This window comes from Thyridium curvatum (genome assembly GCF_004353045.1).
Source record: "Thyridium curvatum strain D216 chromosome Unknown NODE_112_length_102259_cov_88.592664, whole genome shotgun sequence".
NCBI classification, from domain to species: Eukaryota; Fungi; Ascomycota; class Sordariomycetes; order Thyridiales; family Thyridiaceae; genus Thyridium; species Thyridium curvatum.
In genome coordinates, this window is record NW_022156867.1 from 40,954 (window position 1) to 54,674 (window position 13,721).

Below are 13,721 nucleotides of genomic sequence, written 5' to 3' on the forward strand. Positions count from 1 at the left end.
AGCTGGGCGGCCAATGAATATTTCTGTGAGCCTATTGCGACGCGATGCCTGTCACGACCGCTTTGGGCGAGTTTGGTGTGCCAAATGGCGATTTGATCCGTCCAATGGGTAACTGTATGGCCGGATGGGGTATCGTCAAACCGTGCTAGACCCCAACTTTTTTTAACGGCACCCTAGTTCAGCCTCACGCACCCCTGCAGGAACGCCTAGACACGCCAAACCTTGCTCTGTACACGTCTTCCCAAACTCTCGACCTCCTGTCCAGTTCTCTCGCAAAGCTTCCTTGCCCTAGCACTTTTCGAATACACCACCTCAAAAGACACATCTCGCTACACCAGCAAACCCCGCGCAGGTTTCCAATTCGACGGAACTAGAACCTTTGCGATTTCCATGCTTCTGTAGATAGATCATCGACTACCGCAGACCTGGCCCCCAGTCTTGCATCCGGACAGCTCCGCACCTCCTGCCCTCGGTCTAAGAGCAGCAACCCAGGCCTGTCACACGATCACGTCCTCGATCGCCCACAACCATACTGCCCCGATGCCTTCTCGAAAGAAAACTTGCATATAGGTAACCGATTGGTTCGCTAGCCTGTGTGCGAGGCCCGGTTGCTGACAATTCAGCAGGTCTAGAGCTCCTATCGAGCTGATGTCCCTCCCTTGATCTTTGTCAACTCGATAAAGATGGAGCGAAATCCCGACAGTGCCTATGGGGCGTCTCTGCTCCCAACGCATAACCCTGGTGCCCCGAGGGTATCGACACCTTTCGGCGAGGACAGCGATGGCCGCCGATCTCCCTCGCCACGCCACATGAGAACATCGTCTGCCCAGTCTAGGAGCATGGCAGACGAATACTCCTTCCTGACCCCGGCCGAAACAGCTGCCAAGCTGCAGACCTCGCTGAAGTACGGGCTCTCGCCGAGTGAAGGACTGAACAGACTGCGCGATGGACCAAACGAGATCCCCCATGAGGAGCCGGAACCCCTGTGGCTGCGCTTCCTCGGCCAGTTCAAGGAGCCACTCATTCTTCTCCTGCTGGCATCGGCTGGCGCGTCTATACTGCTTGGAAACGTGGATGATGCCGTGAGTATAACTGTCGCCGTCACGATCGTCGTCACCGTCGGCTTTGTGCAAGAGTATCGCTCAGAGAAATCGATCGAGGCCCTGAACCATCTCGTTCCCGACCATGCGCATCTGATCCGGAGCCAGCCCTCCTCCAAGGGGCCGCTGGGCACCCGAACTCCCAATCACTGGCCCCACGGCGCTGAAGACAAAGGAGGTCTGGAAGATTCGGTCGGGTCGCTGGACGGCGCCCCGCCTGAAGAAGTGCTCGAGGCGTCGTCTGCCAAGGTCATGGCCGCGACTCTCGTCCCTGGAGATCTGGTGCTGTTCACTACGGGGGACCGTATACCGGCTGACATACGAGTCACCAAGGCCGTGGACTTGACAATTGATGCTTCAAATCTTACTGGAGAAAATGAGCCGGTCCGCATCACCAGCGATGCCCGGTCGCGGAACATGCTTTTCCCAGCCGGCCCTGGCGCATCGACACTTCAGCTTCCAAATCCCTCGTTTGCATCCCAGCCCGGCCAAGAAGGCGCACAAAATGGGAGTGATGCCTCTCAAGACGCTAAAAACATTGTCTACATGGGCACCTTGGTCAAGTCGGGACATGGTCAAGGCATTGTCTATGCTACGGGCGGCAATACCCTCTTCGGCACCATCTCCCTCAGCGTCTCCGGCACCGAGAGCCCCCGCTCTCCCCTGCAACTGACCATGGACGATCTCGGCGCTCAGCTGAGTAAATTCTCCTTCGTTGTCATTGGTCTGATATCCATGGTTGGGTGGTTGCAAGGCAAGGCCTTCCTCGATATCTTCACCATCTCCATCTCGCTCGCCGTCGCCGCAATTCCCGAGGGCCTGCCCATCATCGTTACTGTCACCTTGGCCCTGGGTGTCCATCGCATGGCGAGACGCAATGCTATCGTTCGCAAGATGCCCAAGGTGGAGACACTCGGCTCTGTCAATGTGGTTTGCACAGACAAGACAGGTTTGTCTTTATGGTCTTCTCCTTGCTCCATTCACGTGCTTGCTAACCGGATAATACAGGCACCTTGACGATGAATCATATGACTACAACGAAGATGTGGTACTTTGGCCGTGATCAATCTGCCGACGTTGACTCGGACGACGAGTTCACAGAAGCGTCGCCAGACCCTGCCACTCTGAGAATACTTCGCATTGGCAACATTGCAAACAACGCTCGCCTGGCTCACAAATACACCGAGAACGGGGCAGCTGCAAGGAGCGTCTTGGCATCGACCCAAGGCCGTGACGAGACCAACTTTGGCTACACACGCTGGGTCGGACAGCCGACCGATGTCGCCATGCTAGATCTCCTGGACAGATTCAAGGAGCATGATGTGCGCGACTCGGTTGGGCCTCGTACGAACGAGACTCCTTTCAGCTCTGAACGGAAATATATGGGGGTGACCATTGGCAGCGAAGGTTCCAAAGGCGAGCGGGATTTTGCCTATGTCAAAGGGGCGCTCGATAGAGTCATTGGCCTCTGCGACACATACATCAATGGAGATGGCCGCGAATTTGTTATGGACTCTAACCGCCGCAAAGAGGCCCTGGATGCGGCTGAAAGGATGGCGTCCGTCGGGCTGCGTGTGCTTGCTTTCGCCAGTGGCCCAGTTGCGCGTTCCGCCCGCGCGAAGGGCAGTGCCACGCCGACCACTCGAAGCAGCACGCCCGGTGCCGACGCCCACGACGATCTGTACAAGGGCCTCACTTTTGCCGGGCTGGTCGGCATGAGCGATCCTCCCAGGCCGGGCGTGGGTCGCTCCATCCGGAAGCTCATGCGTGGCGGGGTCAAAGTGATCATGATCACAGGCGATGCAGAGACGACTGCCGTCGCCATCGGCCGACAACTCGGCATGTCCATCGCCACGCCCAGAGAGCACGCCGGCAACCAAGCCAGCGTGAGGCCTGTGCTCCGCGGCGACGAGGTCGACGACATGTCTGAGGAAGACCTCGCCCAGGCCATGCAGACGACCACTATCTTTGCGCGCACCAACCCGGACCACAAGATGAAGATTATCCGCGCCCTCCAGTCTCGAGGCGATATTGTCGCCATGACGGGCGACGGAGTCAACGACGCCCCCGCGCTCAAGAAGGCAGACATTGGCATCGCAATGGGCCGGCACGGCACCGATGTGGCCAAGGAGGCCGCGGACATGATCCTGACCGACGACGACTTCTCTACCATTCTGCATGCTATCGAAGAGGGCAAGGGCATCTTCAACAACATCCAGAACTTCTTGACATTCCAACTGAGCACAAGTGCTGCCGGACTCTCCCTCGTCCTGCTCTGCACGTGTCTTGGATTCAAGTCGCCCCTAAACGCCATGCAGATTCTCTGGATCAGTAAGTCACCATGCACCCCCTTCCAAATATAGCTTTGAAGTACTAAATCTCTGTTCCCAGATATCATCATGGATGGCCCTCCAGCCCAGTCTCTAGGTGTCGAAGCAGTGGACAAGGACGTAATGAACCGGCCGCCTCGAAAGCGTAACGATCCCGTGTTGACTCGAGCTCTCGTTATGCGTGTCATGCAGTCTGCCTTCATTGTCATGTTCGGCACCATGATGGTGTACACGCACGAGATGCTCGAGGACCGCGAGGTCACTCGTCGTGACACGACTATGACGTTTACCTGTTTCGTCCTTTTTGACATGTTCAACGCGCTGGCCTGCCGCTCCGAATCCAAGTCTGTGCTGCGGGGAGAGGTTGGACTCTTTGACAACAAACTCTTCAACTGGGCCGTCTCTCTGAGCCTTATCGGCCAGCTGCTCGTCATCTACTTTCCTTTATTGCAAGAGGTCTTCCAGACCGAGGCCCTTGGGTTCTTTGACTTGGTGAGCCTGGTCGTTCTGTGCAGCACGGTGTTCTGGGCGGACGAGTTCCGGAAGTGGTACAAGTACGGGGGAAGGAGGATGGGAAGCAACTACAGCTCGGCGGTATAGACGGTCTCGGGGCGGGCATGTGCTGTCATGGCTATACAGATGTACACGACGCCCGCATGCAGGATGTCATTTTACTATGTTTCGAGATGCCACGACTAGATGTACATATTTCCATTCAGTGTCTCTGTAGAATTACATGGGACTTTTATCTGGAAAAGTCAAACGCACACATACACCATACGTCCAACAAGTAGGTATGAAGTACCAGTGTAGATGAAGTCTATTGTCAATTTCTTTGCAACTCCAAGCTGACAGTTGGATGTTCCATGACCGCCGCACTAATACGGTGATGATGGAATGGAACCCACTGAAGCTGCCCGAAGACCTCCACCAATCCAAAGCTCAGTGGAGCTAAAGCAAGTCTGGCCCCTAGAAACTCGGGGACCCGCCTTGGAGCTCCAGTCCACTCCACTGGCGGCGGGCTGAGGGGCTACGTAGCAATCATCCCAAGCCTCACTTTTTGGACGACGACGAACCTCACTAGGTACAATTACTCACCAATTCGATCATACCTCCTGGTCACGACCTCCACCGGCAAAGGCACTCGAGGAGCTATGCGCCGCCACCAGGACAGGCCGCCACTCCAATGTCTGCCCTCCCCAATGGCGTCTCCTCCACCGCTGCCGCTTCCCCTTCGAAAATGCCGGGCAACAAATCAGACCCTGCGCTGAAGCCCATCGGTGCTGCCGCGTCTTCTCCCGCCGCCGCGGACCCTGCCAGCGCCCTTCACTCCGCGACCTCGACGTCCGATGTCCGTGCCGCCCTCGCGGCCCTGCACGCCCACGAAGATGAGCTGACAGCCCGCCTCGACGGGCTCCGGGCCTCCCACGCCGACCTCAACCGCGACCTGCTGCGGCTCGACTCGCTGCGCGCCGCGCTCGGGTCGCAGGTCATCGTGACCCGCGGCATCTCCAACACGATGCTCGCCTCGGCCGCCGACACGGCCGGTCGGCTCTCGTCGAGCGTGCGCGCGCTCGACCTCGAGAAGTCGCGCGTCGAGGAGACGCTGCGGGTGGTGGAGCAGGTCGCCGAGCTCAAGGCCTGCGTCGCCGGCGTGGTGGGCAGCATGGGCGCGCCGCAGGACTGGGAGGCCGCGGCGGGCTACATCGCCCGCGCGTCGAGGATACCGGACGAGATCGTCAGGAGCGGCTTCGCCAACGCCGTGGTGCCCACCGTCGAAATCCCCGACGCGCCCTCGGAGACGCTCGAGGAGGCCAGGGAGAGCCTGTGCGGGCTGTTCCTGCGCGAGTTTGAAAAGGCTGCCAAGGAGGGCGACGGGGCCAAGGTCACGCGCTTCTTCAAGCTGTTCCCGCTGATCGGCAGGGGCGACGTCGGCCTCGACGTCTACGGGCGCTACGTCTGCCAGGGCGTCGCGGGAGAGGCGAGGGCGGTGCTCAAGGAGAACTCTACGCTCGCCGGCCAGACACGCAAGGACGGCTTCTTTTACGCCAACGCCCTCACGAGATTGTTCGAGCACATTGCGCGCATCGTCGATGCCCACGGCGGCCTGGTCGAGAGGCACTACGGCTCGGGCAAGATCATCAAGGTCATCGAGCGCCTGCAGATGGAGGCCGACGTCCAGGGCGGCATCATTCTGGACTCGTGGAGCGACGAGCGCGCTGTCGAGAGAAAGATCACTGACGTCCGGAGTTACCCCTTCTCCTTCCTCGTACAGAGCTTCGTATCGCAGCATAGAGGTCCGCTCGGCACGTCGAGAGTGAACTCGCCCGCTCTAGGGGGCGGAGCGGATAAGCCTCGTGATAGCGAGGATGAAGGCGTCAATATGAAGGAAGTGGACGGTCTCCTGAATGAGATCGCCGCCATGCTGGGTAAATGGGCGCTGTACACCCGATTCCTAGCGAGCAAATGCAAGGTCAGGCACTAGCATCACCTCCCTGAGCGCGGATTTGGTGACTGACATGACGCCACAGGACCCTGATGCTTCGGCTGACGCCGCCTATGGCATACCATCCCTGATTACCAAATCGAATCTGCACCGCAAGGTGGCTACAAAGCTCATTGCCCCCTATGAATCGATGATGGCATTCTACTTTAGAAGATCGGTCGAGAAGGCTTTCCAGCTGGACGAGATGCCCAGTGGCCTCTCCCTGACCATGTCCAGACCAATCGACAGCAACCCTCCCTACATCATCTCAGCCGTTGACGACGTCATGTACATTGTCAGTGCCGTCATCAGGAAGTCTCTTTCAACATGCCAGAGAGACGTTGTCGCCTCTATTATCCCGGCCATCGGCAGGATCCTGAGCTCGGACTTTGTCGTCATGATCCAAAAGAAGATGCGTGACGAGTATTATCCCAAGCCAGTAGTCCGGGACGGTCTGCCCCCAGAAGACAAGGTCATTGGCTTCATCGTGCTCAACAACACCCTCGACATGGCCAACGAGTACCTATCCCGCATCATCTCCGGCCGACTGGGTGTCTCGCCTGACCAGCCGACCCTCCCCGACATCAGCACTTCGCCCCTCAAGGAGTTCTTCCCCTTTGAGCAGGACATCGCGCTCGTGACGTCCTGGCTCAACAACCTCAACACCAGCTTCCAGGCCAAGACGACCGAGCTCCTCAACGACGGCCTCACCGCCCTCTTCAACAACGTCATCCGCGCGCGCCTCCGGCCCGTCCTGCAGGAGACGTTTCGCGACGCGGACTACTCCCTCGCCGAGGACGAGCTCGCCGAGCTGGCGGCGCAGAACTTTGACGGCGACGAGGAGCAGCTGCTCGAGCAGGTGCCCCGGCGCTTCGAGCACGGCTGGGACGCCCTCATGCGGCCCATCGCGCGCCTGGCCACGCCCTCCACCTTCGCGACACTGCTCGACCTGACGGCCCGGCACCTGGCCCGCGTGCTCGAGAAGCGCGTGTGGAGCTACGGCGGGCGCACCAGCGCCTACGGCGCGATCCGCATGGAGCGCGACTTCAACGGCGTCGTGGCCACGGTCGCGCGCGAGAGGTACGGCGTGCGCGAGCTCTTTGCGCGCACGTCGCAGGTGCTCATGGTGGCCAACATGGAGGAGGACGAGTGGGAGGAGCTCGCTGGCGAGAGCGCCGACGACGACGACGGGATGGTGTGGCACATCACCGAGGAGGAGAGGAGGAAGGCGAGGACGCTGGTTCGAGACTAGACGGAAAAGCTGTCAGACGACATCTGCATGATGAGAGAGAATGTCTTTACAACAGCTAAGGGGTAAGCACAGCTGTTTGATTACTTATAGATAGATACTTCCGGGAGGGCACAGGTCGAAAAAGTCATGTCGTTTCATCATGAGACATGTTAAATATGACAAGTTATGAATTCTCATTCTCTCAGCGGGCTTGTCATGGGGCCCTTCTGTGCAAGATTGTCGTCCGGAAGGATACCTTTCCTAGGCGGCCTGTTATTCTATCTTGCTTTCCACAATGAAACATGAGCCATGGAAGGCATAGACTGGGCCACAAGACTCCTCCTTTGATCCAGTGATCAGAACCTTGACACGGAATGTACTGCTCAACCGGAAAAGAAAACCGATGTTCAAGCCCATCGTACATGAGCATCAGAGCACGTGTTGTCGAGACGACTTTTGATCCTTGCGCTCGCTCGACAGGTCTTTCCTTGAAGCCAGCACGTCAATGCTAAAAGAGAAAGACCTCCTTCTCCCGTGACTTTGGGAGCTCCTGATATACAGAAACCTTGAAGCAATCGCGTTGCTGTGAAGAGCTTGTGCAGGTTCTGAGGAGCGTGTATAAATTCAGCACACTCCTAGCTCCAACTTACCATGATTTGGAGAGCTGACGTGAAACACTCAACCCAAACCCCGCTCTCAAATACAGCTCATACTCCAACATAGTACTACTACTACTACTACTACTACAACTCATTCTGATCCCATATTTACCGCCACACCGTCAGACGGGGTATGGATCTCGGGCCGGCCGAAGAGGGATAGGATGACATTCTGCTGGAGCTCTCCAGACTTCACGTTCCCCAACCGCCAGACGAGATCATGAACTCGACCGAGGAGGACGCCGACGAGCACTTTCGTCGCTGTTGGGGGCATCAAGAGTGCTCCGGCTGCCTGCACCAGGACCGATGTAGCTGGTGTCCATATGTAAGAAGCAGTCTGACTGGCATTGTCTTGACTATTGAAGTTCTTGCTGACACGGCCAACAGACGTCGGCTTGTGTCCCAAACAAATACGGAGTCCAGCTGCTTGCACCAGCCTTTGAAAACATCTGCCCGTCGAATTCGGAGCGCTGGGAGCTCCGTACTCGGCCCTTTGGCTGTCACAGCTCGTCAATCACCTTCTTTACCGGGCTGGTCTCCTTCCTCTCCACCGTCATCCTCATCTTACTGGTCGCCCTCTGCTCTGCAGGCATCGTCAAGGTATTACAGCTGAACCGAGCTAGACCAGGCTGGTGGAGAATCCATCCGGGTGACTGGCGCTCTTGGAGGCCAGTGAGGTGGCTACGAAGGCCCATCCAGCCAGAGGACCCTGAAGATCCTGAACAGGCCCCGTTGCTGGCGGGATGAAGGCCTCTTTTGTTGTTTGTCTTTGCGTTTGAATCACAGCGGTAGGAATGTACCATTATAGCATGCACAGCAATCAAGCAGCGAGCTCTTAGAGCACAGCAGAAAACGTTTCAGCCAGAGCTCACGGGCGGGATGATTGCGACCTCGTCGCCCTCTTTGATCACGACGTCTTCATCGCCCGTGGCCGGAGCACTCTCACTGGGAACATCGACGTAGTCCAGGTTGACAGTGACCAGGCAAGAGCCGAGTACTTTGTGCTTCATGCCTGGATAGCGCCCCTCAAGGGTGCTGAAGAGCTGCTTGAGCGGCAACGGGGCCTGGAGCGCCTCGTGCTCCTTCTTGGTGTAGGAGCCCGCGCTTGCAAAGTAGAGAATGGTAAAGTGGCCCTCGGGGGCCTTGGGTGCAGTAGTCATGGCGTGGTACCTAGCATAGCTTCGACTGTTAGCAACCTTGGTCTTGATCGAGCAGTCATGAAGCAGCGAAAGAGTGTGTTGAGTTGATTGTCAGAGATCTTGGTGATAATGAGAACATCAAAGAGTTTCAGGTAATACATGCTATTAGATGCATCATACAATCGTGTTGAAATACAAAGGAGGTGCGTGTGGTTGAATTGGAGCTTACCTTTTGGACCAGCTGGCGAGGAGTTGCTGTACAACATGAAGCCACTTCAATGGTGATTGAGTAGAGAAATTTTGATTGAAGAATGAATGGTCAGTGGAAGAATTTATTGACGTTTTTTTTTTAGCTTCCCAAATCTGCCCGGCGCTCGGCGCATGATTTGACCGACTTTTGTCCATTACATGTACGGTCAGTCGTGCTCCAGCGGAGCACTCGAGAGCTACAGCAACTAAAGCCGCTAATTTTGAAGACCCGTGGACGCGTTGCGCCGCTAATGGAGCAGCTCCAGGTCGCGTACCACCTGTGGATCTCAATGCCCGAAGCACGAGCCCTTTGAAGGTCCAGGGGCTGTATCGAGCTTCGCTCTTCTGCTGGCAACTCAAGGCAAACCCCAGGAACGGATCTTGAACGACTGGCGCGCTGTTCATTTGAGATATCTACTTTCAAGCCTCGCAATTAGCCTTGGTGAGCTTCCTGCATACTCGAACCATGGCTCTCAACAGAAAGTATTCCGCACTGCCTGACTTGGTCCGTTTACCATGACCTTGGCGACCCGAGTAGCAGCTTACACCTGACTAGGACACGGCACCTGACATCTACGAGACCCCCGAATTGACAGACGACATATCAACTGTGCCTGTAAGTTCCTGCTGGTGATATGCGCCTGTGAGCCATTGTCGTGGCTAATGGTGCTCTCCAGACGACCACAGGTCAGTCGGTATCGGACAACGACTTCGACGACGATGAGGATGACGCCGCAGGTATTTCGCGGACGCGCCTGCGTATAGATCAAGCCAGATCTCGGTTTCTACCGGCCGATGTCGACGCCTCCGACGTCGACTTCTCAGACCGGGTCAACGGCAAACGCAAGTCGTATAAGACGTCCAGCAGGCGGCAGCGGGTGCTGGAGGACGGCACGCAGATCGAGCTGGGAGACTTGAGCGACGAGGACGATGCCGAGAGCCTGGCGCGCAAGGTCGCAAGGCTCAGACGGGAAATAGAGGAAGCTCGGGAGGAGTACGGCAAGCAGAGGGCGGCAGCCGAGAAGAAGCAACCCGACGAAGCGGCTGCGCAGGACCTGGAGTTGGACTCGCTCAGCGTGGCGTTGAGCGAGATCTCGAAGCTTCCAGATGGAAGCGCTGCACATCACACTATAAGAAGCATCTCGGCTCTGCCCGGAGAAAAAGCCAGCACGCAACAGGTGCCCGTCGCCGGTGACTCGGCCACCTACACTGTCACCTATGCCGCCTCGTATGAGCAGAGCCACGCACTTGCAAAAGCGGCCGACTTTGACCGCCGCCTCGTGTTACTAGAGAAGTCAATCGGCATCGGGTCTTCTACCATGCTTGAGGCGGACTCGAACGGGTTGCCACGTGCAATCATGCCCACCTTGGAAACGCTGCAGAAACAAGTGTGGACCTTGAGCGACACTTCCACCGCGTCTTTGGACACTATCAGCCGTCGTGTGCGGGCCCTGATCCAAGAGGCAGAGCAGCTGGACAAGGCGAGGAAGTCGGCCAAAGCTGCCCAGGACGCTCTGGCATCGGCCGGCGGGGCAGCCCCCGTAGAGGGCGAGGACTCGGAACAGACGGCCAAGATCAACGCGCTCTACGGCACACTGCCTACGATAGAGAACCTGACGCCACTTCTGCCGCCTCTGCTGGATAGGCTGCGGTCTCTGCGTGCTATCCATGCCGACGCTGCCACCGCGAGCGACTTCTTGGACCGCATTGAGAAGCAGCAGAGCGAGATGGCTACGGATATCAAACAGTGGAGGGAAGGCCTCGGCAAGATCGAAGAGGCGATCAAGTCGGGAGAACAAACCATGGGCGGCAACATGAAGGTCATGGAAGGGTGGGTCAAGGATTTGGAGCAGAAGATCGCAAAGCTCTCTTGAACGCCGCCTGTCGCTGCCTGGTGCATGTGCAGATCTGAAGGTGCGCCTTGAGATTGATAGATTACGCAATAGATACCCCTGGCTTCTCCGTACTTAGTGTGAGCTGTATGCTTGATTTGAGAGGCCGAGATGCTGTGTAAGAAGCCAATAAGGCAGATAAAGAACGCTGGAAGGAAGCTCATGGAGAGAGGTGTCATTACTTCGTACTGGTCACTCCGCTGCCTTGCCTGAGAGTCCTGATGATGTCAAGTGCTTTTCTTTGCTAGCCTATCGATGAATCTGAATGCCAGCTATTTCCACTTCCACTCAAGGCTCAACTCATCGTCAGTTCAATTGAGCTTGATAAAGCTCGATCAGGGCGAATCGCATATGATCTCGCTTGGTCAGTGCATAAACCACTTTGATGCAGGCACTATTTTAGGGGCCGAAGTGGACGACCCACCTCGCTGCTACTTCAAAAGCTAACACCCGGAACGCGCTAAGCGATGTCACTGCTGGCACGCGTCGCACCTTAAAATCGACACTTCAAGCGACCACTGCACACAAACGCCCTTCATTGTGCTCCCCATTCACTCATGATCTCAGTCCCAGTCAATGCAGGACGCTGGTTGACCTATGAGTCCAAGGCTGCCATCGCAGTGACCTCACATAACGCAGTGAGCACGGTGCTCGGTGCAGCCATCGACCCGGAATGAGAAGCGCCCCAAGTCCGATCCCAGCCTGGACTTCGCCATGTCTACCTCCGGCCGTAGGGTTGGTCTGAGCAAGAATGCGAACGGCCCCTCACTGCTGTCGACATATCGCAACCGTAAATCTGAAGTCCGTCCGATAGATGCGCCTCCTGAAAGCAGTAGCTCAGATGAGGCTCAGGAGAAGAATGCGTCCGACTCTTCAGATGCTGGACTTGCTGGTCGTGGAAACATCACTTCAACAAACTTCATGAGCAAGTCTAGAGGCCGCCCTGCAACGGCACCATCCAGGGTCGGCGGCGGGAAGGAACGAAGCAGCGGTGTACAGAGATCAGCTGCATCCTTCAAAGATGGGAACAGGAAACGAGGTAGCCCATCGTATGAGGACCAGGATGAGCTGAGCGAGCCTTCCCGACCTTCAAAGAAAACGAAGCCTGCTACCACACCACAATCCAGTCTTGGAAGCCATCTGGAGGATGAACCTTTCAAGAGCCAAAGCAAAGGAGCTCGATCGCGGTATGGTGAAAAGAAGTACTCGAGCTGTATGTCGCCATTCCCATGGATACCTCTGCCGAACGAACCGACTAACTAGTATGCTCGACTTATAGCCCAGTCAAGCCAGGGTCGACGGGAAGGGCCTAAGGAGCCCAAGTCGAAGTTCAAGGTGCCTCGGGCAGCCACACCAGATGATCTGTCGCCCAGAAAGACGTTCATCAAGCATGATGGGGCACGCCGTCGACCCATGGTGTCACCCTCACCTGTGAAGGCCTTCAAAATGCCCACTGCTGCCATCGTCTTGTCTAGCGAGGATAGCTCTAAGGAGGCTTTGCCTAGAAAGAAGATGCTGCAGAAGCGGAAGAAGCAACCGGGTCAGCTGACTGCCCTCGATGTTGATGACATGGATGCTGGTGTATCACAAAAAGCGGTCTTCATCATACCTGAAGATATAACTATGGATCTCGAAGAGCCGATAGACGAGCTCAGCGCAAAAGAGAAGGACTCGGACGAGGCAATGGGCCCTGAATCGACAGAGCCAGCGGAGACCACGGTCCCGGAGTCAGTGTGCCCCATGTGCAGCAAGCCGGTGGACGGGGCGCTGCTCAAGCAATTCTCGAAACAAGCACGGATGAACATCGACCAGCAGATGAGGTTCTGCGCTCTGCACCGCAAGAAGGAGGCCCGTGAGACTTGGGTATCCAAGGGCTATCCCGATATCGACTGGAGCACCTTTGATCGCAGGATAGCTAGCCATCACCAGTTCCTCAAGGGCGTTCTCGAGGGCGAAAAGTGCTACTTCCGCGATGCACTTGACGACAAGGTCAGGCAGGGCAAGGGCCGGACGCTCAAAAAGTCGGACGACAAGATGACGCCGGGCTACTACGGTCCCCGCGGGCTACGGGTCATGTCCGAGAGTATCGTCAAGGACTTTTCATCACTGCTGCGGAAAAGGGCCGTGGAGGACAGTCTTGTCTCGGCCAGGGGATATACTAGCTACGTGCAGACGGTCATGGTGCCGGAGCTGGCCGTGCACCTCATCATGGAAGACATGGATGTGGGCAGGGACGAGGCCAGGAACATCCTGTTCGACAGCTGCACCGTGGGCGAGCTCGTGAACGAAGACATTGCCGATGTTGTGCTCAGGGACAGGGGAAGTGACACCGACGAGTCGTCGGTGTTGTCAGAGGTGGAAAGCGATGATGAGTTCCCGCTATGACATGGTCTGGACACTTGCGGCCTCCTGCTGCAAGGGAGTGGCTAGGGTCACCTCCGGGACGGAGAATACCTAGGTAGCTATTCTACGGGTGCCACGGTTTGATACCTCGTGGTTCTAACCAGGCTGGGACAGCTCGAACGGGCGCAAATTGCATCTTCGGTGCCTTCATAGACTGCACTGGATCACCACAAGCGGCTTTCAGGTGGCTGGTATCTAATATAGAAATGCGCTGGAACTGAGGTACCTGAAGC

The 13,721-nt window shown here is 56.9% G+C and overlaps 4 protein-coding genes across 4 annotated transcripts; 3 read left to right on the forward strand and 1 right to left on the reverse strand.

Moving 5' to 3' along the window:
• Nucleotides 1-683: 683 nt before the first annotated feature.
• On the forward strand, nucleotides 684-7,167 carry E0L32_011641 (uncharacterized protein; the record flags this gene model as incomplete). The annotated part of the gene is made up of 5 exons (XM_031134393.1): nucleotides 684-2,049; nucleotides 2,109-3,431; nucleotides 3,492-3,922; nucleotides 4,515-5,903; nucleotides 5,962-7,167. The coding sequence occupies 5 exons, from the start codon at nucleotides 684-686 to the stop codon at nucleotides 7,165-7,167; spliced, it is 5,715 nt and encodes a 1,904-aa protein (XP_031000167.1).
• Nucleotides 7,168-8,662: 1,495 nt separating this feature from the next.
• Nucleotides 8,663-8,965, reverse strand: E0L32_011642 (uncharacterized protein; the record flags this gene model as incomplete). Its single annotated transcript, XM_031134394.1, has 1 exon — nucleotides 8,663-8,965. The coding sequence occupies one exon, from the start codon at nucleotides 8,963-8,965 to the stop codon at nucleotides 8,663-8,665; it is 303 nt and encodes a 100-aa protein (XP_031000168.1).
• Nucleotides 8,966-9,659: 694 nt separating this feature from the next.
• On the forward strand, nucleotides 9,660-11,067 carry E0L32_011643 (uncharacterized protein; the record flags this gene model as incomplete). The annotated part of the gene is made up of 3 exons (XM_031134395.1): nucleotides 9,660-9,698; nucleotides 9,750-9,809; nucleotides 9,871-11,067. 3 exons carry the CDS (start codon nucleotides 9,660-9,662, stop codon nucleotides 11,065-11,067), a joined length of 1,296 nt encoding a protein of 431 aa, XP_031000169.1.
• A 732-nt stretch (nucleotides 11,068-11,799) lies between these two features.
• E0L32_011644 (uncharacterized protein) lies at nucleotides 11,800-13,470 on the forward strand (the record flags this gene model as incomplete). The annotated part of the gene is made up of 2 exons (XM_031134396.1): nucleotides 11,800-12,298; nucleotides 12,365-13,470. The coding sequence occupies 2 exons, from the start codon at nucleotides 11,800-11,802 to the stop codon at nucleotides 13,468-13,470; spliced, it is 1,605 nt and encodes a 534-aa protein (XP_031000170.1).
• Between the last annotated feature and the right edge of the window lie 251 nt (nucleotides 13,471-13,721).